This window comes from Solanum stenotomum, chromosome 3, assembly GCF_019186545.1.
Source record: "Solanum stenotomum isolate F172 chromosome 3, ASM1918654v1, whole genome shotgun sequence".
Taxonomy (NCBI): domain Eukaryota; kingdom Viridiplantae; phylum Streptophyta; class Magnoliopsida; order Solanales; family Solanaceae; genus Solanum; species Solanum stenotomum.
In genome coordinates, this window is record NC_064284.1 from 64796814 (window position 1) to 64805523 (window position 8710).

The window sequence follows — 8710 nt, forward strand, 5'->3', positions numbered from 1 at the left end:
CATCTATCCTCTTGCAGGATGATGAGCACGAAGAGCGCGAAAACGGAGAAAAAAGGGACAATTTTGATGCATAAATATGAGATTGGTAAATTGTTAGGCCAAGGTACATTTGCCAAAGTATATCATGCAAGGAACCTAAAAACAGGACAATATGTAGCTGTTAAGGTAATTGACAAAGAAAAAGTCATGAAAGTTGGCCTAAGCCCTAATTGACCAAATCAAACGTGAAATTTCTGTTATGAGATTAATTAGACATCCAAATGTTGTTGAACTTTATGAAGTAATGGCTAGCAAAACAAAAATTTATTTTGCAATGGAATATGTTAGAGGTGGTGAATTCTTCAATAAGGTTTCTAAAGGGAGGCTTAGGGAATCAGCAGCGCGAAAATACTTTCACCAATTAATCGCGTCTGTTGATTTCTGTCATAGTCGAGGGTATATCATAGGGACTTGAAACCTGAAAACATACTCCTGGATGAAACTGGAAACCTAAAGGTTTCTGATTTTGGGCTGAGTGCTCTTTTCGATATGAAAAGACAAGATGGACTCCTCCACACGATGTGTGGAACTCCAGCATATGTCGCGCCAGAGGTCATAAATAAGAGAGGATATGATGGCGAAAAGGCGGATATTTGGTCATGTGGGGTGATTTTGTTTGTATTGTTAGCTGGTTATCTTCCATTTCATGATACAAATTTAATGGAAATGTATAAGAAAATTAGTAAAGGGATATTTAAATTCCCTGAATATTTTCCATATGAAGTGAAAAAACTACTTTCAAGAATTCTTGATCCAAATCCATTTTCAAGAATTACATTAGCTAAGTTAATGAACAATAATTGGTTCAAGAAAGGATTCAAACAAATTGATAAACCACTAATTTTGGATCAAGAACACGACAATGATTCACCTCGTAGTGTTTTTGATATTGTGGATGATTCGGATGCAGAGTGTTCTTCAGGACACAAAGAACAGAGTTCATCAACAATAATGAAGCCTACTTGGTTGAATGCTTTCGATATCATTTCTCTTTCTCCTGGTTTTGATCTCTCTAGCTTGTTCGAGAAAGATAAGAGTCATAGTTCGGATGCTAGATTCACGACACAAAAGTCTGCATCCACTATCGTGTCAAGGCTAGAAGAAGTAGCTTCAATGGGGAGTTTTAAGATACGTATGATAGTATAATATCGGTGAAAGATGTTCATCTGACCACCCTTGAGCCTATATGCGACTTTGCCTGTAGGTTCATCTCATCTAAAAGTTTAATCTGACCAACTTTAGCTTATGTGGCTTTGCGTCTGTGACCATTTTAGGAACAATATTTATTTACTTTATTATGTCTTCAACAGGTGAAGAAAAAAGACGGGACAGTGAAAATGCAAGGAAACAAAGAAGGGAGAAAAGGGCAATTAGCTATTGATGCAGAGATATTTGAGATTACTCCAGCTTTCCATGTTGTACAAGTGACAAAAAAATCAGGAGACACTGCAGAATACAGGAACTTTTGTGATCAAGGATTAAAGCCTTCATTAAAAGATATAGTTTGGACATGGCAGGGCAATGAGCAACAACAAGTGGAAAATCAAGAAATCAAGACTTAAGAGGTAAAGATATGAAAACAAAAACAAGTTGTGGGGGTAAAGTTTCCTCTGTGAGACCTACAGTCACGATTTCGAGTTGTGGATTCAGTCATTGATGTTTACATCAGGTAGTTTTCCTGCATTACAGTTTACAACCCATGGATGAGAGCCTTCTCCATATCTCATGCATCGAGTTGTTTCTGTTTTTTTTAAATCATATAGGCATTATGATCATAGCATTTTTTGTCATTGCACTTTTCGTTTGTTGTCTTGATGTTATATGTCCTCTTAGTGTTTCCCATGTAAAACATTTACTATATTACTTGTCTATTTGTATTCATATTGTTTATTCCTCTTAACAATTTACAAAAAGATCATTCTGCTTCAAGATTTTCAAGAGGATCAATTTGGTTTTAGTTATTCAATTTACTTGTTCTACCATTTTGCAGCACTTATATTAAGAGGAAACAGTGACATATATTGCAACCAACTAGCATTTCTGAAAACAGAATCATGTACAAATCAAGTGCTAAAACAAAACAAAAAAAAGCAATATCTTTCCATAAAACAAACAAGCAATCAATTTGGAAAAAGAGATTCAGAGAACATGCTCAGCATGCAAGAAGTTGAATCTTGATCTTCTGTAGCATCCCTACAACATCTTTCATGTTTGCCCTTCTTGCCGGAGATTCAGCACAGCAATCTAATGCCACTTTCATGATTGATGCAACAACATCAAGCTTCTTCTGTAAGTGATTATCCAATGGTGTTACCAAGTTGGCATCTACAACATCCATTATTGCCTCTGGAAGTGAATAACTCACCCATTGCTTCAAGTTAAGATCTCCCTCAAAATCACTAGGCTTTCTCCTGGTAAATGTTTCCAGCAACATAATCCCGTAACTATAGACATCGCATTTTATTGACACCAATCCATTCAGTCCATACTCTACAGGCAAACAATTAATTTAAAGATATAATATACTTTCTTGATTGAAAAACAAAAAGACGAAAAATCAATGTTCAAATTAGCAAAAACAAAGAGCCGTACCTGGTGCAATATAACCAAATGTTGCTAAGGTTTTCGTGTATAAATCACTCTCATCTTCACCAAGCAGTTTTGAAATACCAAAGTCGCTTAGGTGGGCAACCATATCCTCATCCAGCAAGACATTACTAGGCTTTATATCACAATGAATCACGGGAGAGGAGCATCCATGATGGAAATATTCCAACGCACATGCCACATCTGTCATAATACTTAGTCTCTGCCTGATGTCTAAGAAGTAGTTGTGTGAATACAAATACTTGTCAAGACTTCCATTAGGCATATACTCGAGCACCAAAGCCTTAAAATCAAGGTTGGAGCAACTGGTGATGACTTTCACAAGATTCCTATGGTGAAGGCTGCGCAAAACTTCACATTCTGTATCGAAACTCTTGAATGCTGCTTCCAGTTGCAGATTGAACACTTTAACTGCAATGGCAGTTCCACTTCTGAGAACGCCTTTGTAAACAGAGCCAAAACTTCCAGAACCAATCAGATTACTCTCGCTAAGCGAATCAGTTGCTTGGAGAAGTTCATAGTATGAAATTCTTTGTGTTGTTGCAATAGACAATGAATCAGCTTGTTGAGGAGCTTTTTTACCTCTTCTATACCTTATCCAAGGGAACAGAAAGGCGATAGGAGCAAATACAAGTGTTATTCCTAGCAAAAGAAATAGAACTAGCAATTTTTTCCTATATGATCTATGCGTTGATGAAGTGGGGCATGGTGGGACAATAAACCTTGACAAACCACACAATGCTTCATTGTTGATGAAAAATTGACTGGATAGGCTCTTGAAAGGACCCCCCGAGGGTATTTCACCGTGCAACTTGTTGAATGAAACATTGAAATACTCGAGGTATTGTAGTTTCTCCAAAGACATGGGAATGATTCCTGATATATTATTATGAGAAATGTCTAGGAATTCCAAACCTACCATGTTGCTCATTGAGACAGGTATAGATCCTTGCAACTTGTTGTGTTCCAAATAAAGATATACCAGATTTTTCAATCCTCCAATTTCTCTAGGAATTCCATTTGTGAATTGATTCATTGACAGATCCATATAATTCACAGCCTTTAGATATCCAATTTCCGGAGGTAAAGATCCAACCATGTTGTTTGACGATAAGTCAAGCCCTATTAGATCTTTAAGATTTCCTAAGCTTGTTGGTATATTGGAACTCAATTTATTGGAATCCATATATATCAATCTAAGGGAAGTAACATTCCCTAAACAATTAGGGAGAGATCCTGAAAGTTGATTTTGAGCCAAGTAAATATCTCCCAAATGTTGCAATTTACATAAATTATCTCCAATAAATCCCGTAAGCTTGTTGTTGTTCAAGTACAGGCGCTGAAGGTTTCTCAAGTAACGAGTTGATGTAGGAATTGATCCAATCAAGTTATTATTAGAAAGATCAAGGTCTAATATGCTGCTTAAGTTGCCAACTTCATTTGGAATCTGGCCTTTAATCTTGCAAGCATCGGCACAAAAGTTTACAAGAGATTTGGAGAAGTTCCCTACGGAGACCGGAAGCATGCCATTTAGAGGGTTGAAAGTTAGATAAAGAGATGTTAAATTTCTGCAATTGGTTAAGGAAGTGAGGAAGCTTAAAAATGAATCACTGGTTAAATTGTTTTCTGCCAAGTTTAGGAGCTGTAGATGAGTCAAATATCCAAGAGAATTGGGAATCATTCCTGTGAGTTTGTTGTATGAAAGCTCTAGAATAGTAAGCTTTGAACAATTGGAGATAGAATGAGGAATAGTCCCAACAAGATTGGTTAAGCCATGCAGATAAAGTCTTTCAATGTTGGGTAAGGTAGAACCTATGTTTGGTGGTAGAGTTCCTGATAGATTATTGCCTGAAAGAGCAATTATTGTCAGTCGTGATATGTTGAAGATCTCCATTGGAAGTGAACCACTAAAACTATTCAACTCAAGATTAAGTTCCTTCAACTCAACGAGATTTCTTATCTCTTTGGGTATTTCACCTGAAGAAAGAATGAGTTTATTTCTTAAACTGTTCAGATTGCTATCACTTAATTGAATGTATACGTACCAGTAAACTTATTCTCGTCTAGACATAAAAATTGCATCTTGGTTAAGTTGCCAATCTCCCGTGGTAAGGATCCCTTGAGATTGTTCCTCCGTAGTGAAACCAATTGCAACGATGAGATATTGAATATGGAGATCGGGATAGAGCTGTTAATCTGGTTTCTCTCCACGACTAACTCCATCAAATTAACAAGATTTCCGATTTCTTGTGGAATTATCCCTGCATTTAATGTGTAATAAAAAAAAGATCTAAGGTAATTAGATACAATAGTACTAGCATTCATCATATCATATCTCATCTCATCTCATCTCATATATATATATATATATATATATATATATATATATATCATCATCATATCATATCATATTATACTAAAAATGGGAACATCAAAATGAAAAGTTGAAATACCTTTTTACCCTTCAAAACACTATTTCTATTATTATTCTTTTACAAAACCAAATATATATTCTAATAACTAATTAGATATAGATAAAATCAGTTTTAAAAGTATTCAATGTGCATTAAATTATTTAATGATGGAATTAAGTAAGATATGTGAATGAGAATGACTCGTACTGTTGGGTTTTCAAGGTGATTAGGATGTCATGCGGAAGCTTACAATTGCAAATCATAGAGTTGATAAATCAGATAACAAAAACTTATACTAAAAATATAATATCATAATATGAAAACTAATATAAGAGAAAAATATTAAAACTATTGAGAGAATAAATCTCCCCATAAACTAAACTCTTAAACGTCTACATAGTGGATGCTATTGTGTTGTGTTATGGGAATAGGGATCTTCAATTTATAGATCTCCAAACTTTTCCTCTAAGGAAAGAATAAACCAAATATGGAAGAAAAATATATTTTCTTTTCATGAAAAGTAAATACATTTTTCCTAACACGTACTTTACTCAAAACATTTTTACGTTTTTGTCAAAGCATGAAGAATTCTAAGAGATGAAATTCAATGCACACAACATTCATTGTAAATGAATATAGGACATTTAAAATTAGTCTAACCATTAGACTTCTCCAATTGAACTACTATAAAATAGTATAAATACCACTCCTTTTCCTCAAATAGATAAAGGAAGTTGAAAAACTAAATTTCATATGACAGTCAAATTACTCGAAGGTAAATGGCAACTATCCATCCAATTATTTTACAAGATGGTAAAGTTAGTTTCATCATTTAGACAGAATATGTAGTAACAATTTGGCTAATTCTCATTCTTTATTTATGAAAAAGATATTCTTTTTTGGCCTTACATATTGTAAAATATTATAGGATGTTATCTGCTTCGAGTGATTTGTCGATACCATCATCTAGACAACTTTTTTAGATTTGTGTAATACAATAATTATATCTATTTTCTTTTGCTATTTATTGTAATTGACACTTTAATTATATTGTAATTTTATGTTGGACAACATGTGAAGTTTCATGTACTATGAGGAAAAAGGTGACCTTTATTTGAGAAGTTTTATATACGCTGTAGATTTTAATAGGAGTATGCCAATAACATCTGTTAGCCCATATAACTTTCCTCTTCGGATAAATTGGTGTACACCCTATTACAATTGTGACTACATTCATTCATTGTCTTAATTTGTCCTTATGTTTTGATTCTAAATTCTCATTTTAATAAGATCTAGAGCTTTATAATAAGAATATATAAATTATATTGTATTTGGATTAACAGTTTGACACATAAATTGAATAGGATTTTTTTCAGGTTCAATCACGATTATTAGGATCTGATAAATATTTGTAAGAAGGATTTATACCATTTTGTTTTCTGTAAATGTTATTATTGGCATCGTATGCATATATGATGGGTTATGTGCAATCAAGATATATTTTAAAATGCATTGTTAAACCTCATGTCATATTGGCGACAATAGGTTTAATCATGATAAAAGTAATTTAAATAGTAGAATACAATATACACTAACATATAAATATTTATATACTAAATAAGTCACCTTATTATTACCACTTTGAGCAATTTTCAATATAATTATGTGTTACATCGTTTAAAATTTTATAGATATTTTTTAAAATATTCTATTCTTAATAAACTAATAAAAAGTTTAAATACTTCAAATATTTGTCTTATAAATCCATTTAAACATTTTGAATATGTACACAATTTAATTTTAGTAATTTACTTTTTTTTTTAATATTTGTCTTATTTATGTTTATTTTTTGTAAGGGGTGTGTAAGATAGAATAGATAAAACTACATTTTTTTATCAATTTTTTCTTAAGGGGTGTACAAGATTGAAACACAATCAATAATTTGAAATGAAGAAAGTAACATATAATTAAATTATTAATAACTTCTTTAATTCACCGAAGAAATAGTGATGTAAATGTTTATCCTTATTTATTTATCCTTGTGTCTCATTTTGAGAAAAACAAATTCAATGCTTCAACTTTTGATACCCTTTCATATTTTAAGTTGTCACTCTGTTGATGCTATGTTTCTGTATTCTAAGCTCATTTTTGAAAAAATTAATTTGGTAGGATTCAATACTTGATATGATCCCTTAATAATAAATAAAATTAATATTGATTATAAATTGTAGACATCATATTATTTTAATTAACTCTATGAAGTGGCTATCAAATCCAATTCATTTTTCATCTTTCTTCTTTTCTCTGAACTTTGTCTTGCAGGTAATTAACATATGAGATAAGAATATACATATATTAATTTGTGTTTATAATTATAGTATTTTAAAATACTAAATATTATCATCTTTTATTTCATTTGGAGAAGAGATACTTTGCTGTCATATTTTAATTTGTTATTGGTATCCAAGAGTAGATTCCAATTATTTGAACTATTTTTGTTTTAAAATGAACGATATTCATGTAATTTAATTATAAATCTATTTTTAATACAATGATAATTTGAAACAATTTATGTCAATTTAGATGAGCACACACGTGTCCAGAAACTAGTAAGATAAAACATACCTGTGAAATGGTTGGATCCGAGCAACAGTATCTGCAAGTTGCTCAATCTTCCAATTTCACTATGTATTGGTCCATCAAAATCATTTCTTGTTAAAGCCAATATTTGAAGTTGTGAACAATTTGACAAGCTTTTAGGCATATGACCATCAAGCTTGTTCATTGACATTTGAAGCTTTTTGAGTATTGGAAGACGATTGCATAAATCATTGGGAAGATTTCCTGATATGCTATTGTTTGAAAATGAGATGACTTCGATTCTAGAAATATTGAAAATTGTGAATGGTATTGAACCCGTAAGCTTATTATTTTGTATGGACAACAATTTCAGGTTGTGAAGATTGCCAATCTCTTCTGGGATGTTTCCTTCAAGTAAATTGGCAGATATTTGTAAAGTCTCCAACTTTGAGGCATTCGAGAGTGACGGGGGAATGAAACCAGTGAAACTATTATTTCTAAGATTTAAAACTTGAAGTTGTTCTAAAAACCCAAACCAAGAAGGAATTTCCCCTCTGAATTTGTTAAAACTTAACTCAAGAAACTTAAGTCGACGTAAGCATACCATTTCTTGAGGCAAATTTCCATGGAAATTGTTCCTTCCCAAATCAAGAGAAACAAGAAATGTGAGGTTTCCAAAATCACGAGGAATCCTGCCGGTAAGAGCCATGTCGGAAAGATTCAAGGACTTCACTCTTTGGTGACGGTAGTCACAAGTGACTCCTACCCAATGACAAACATAAATAGTAGGAGACCAACTTTCATCCAAGTAATGAAAAGGATCGGAACTAATTTGAGATTTCAAAGAGAGAAGAGCTAACTGATCAGTCGTAATGTTGGTTTGGGTCATAACATAGTGAAGCAACAAGAGTATTGTCAAGAGGAAAAATGTGAAGGCTTTCTCCATTAGTGCAAATATTAATAGAAAAATGATATGGCAAGTAACATGTGGTATTGAGGCTTTAAATAACAATGAGATCAACATGATTATTATTATTTTTTTTTTTAAAATTACTTTTATTTATTCATAT

At 32.5% G+C, this 8710-nt stretch overlaps 2 protein-coding genes and 1 pseudogene across 2 annotated transcripts; 1 reads left to right on the top strand and 2 right to left on the bottom strand.

Moving 5' to 3' along the window:
• LOC125858337 (CBL-interacting protein kinase 5-like) overlaps positions 1 to 1635 on the top strand; it is a 61021-nt pseudogene extending 59386 nt beyond the window's left edge.
• A 414-nt stretch (positions 1636 to 2049) lies between these two features.
• Positions 2050 to 4327, bottom strand: LOC125859184 (receptor kinase-like protein Xa21). The gene is made up of 2 exons (XM_049538890.1): positions 2632 to 4327; positions 2050 to 2529 (listed from the first exon to the last, which is right to left on the bottom strand). The coding sequence occupies exons 1-2, from the start codon at positions 4325 to 4327 to the stop codon at positions 2192 to 2194; spliced, it is 2034 nt and encodes a 677-aa protein (XP_049394847.1). The 3' UTR covers positions 2050 to 2191.
• Positions 4328 to 7629: 3302 nt separating this feature from the next.
• On the bottom strand, positions 7630 to 8349 carry LOC125859185 (receptor-like protein 35). The gene has a single exon (XM_049538891.1). It carries the CDS (start codon positions 8347 to 8349, stop codon positions 7630 to 7632), a length of 720 nt encoding a protein of 239 aa, XP_049394848.1.
• Between the last annotated feature and the right edge of the window lie 361 nt (positions 8350 to 8710).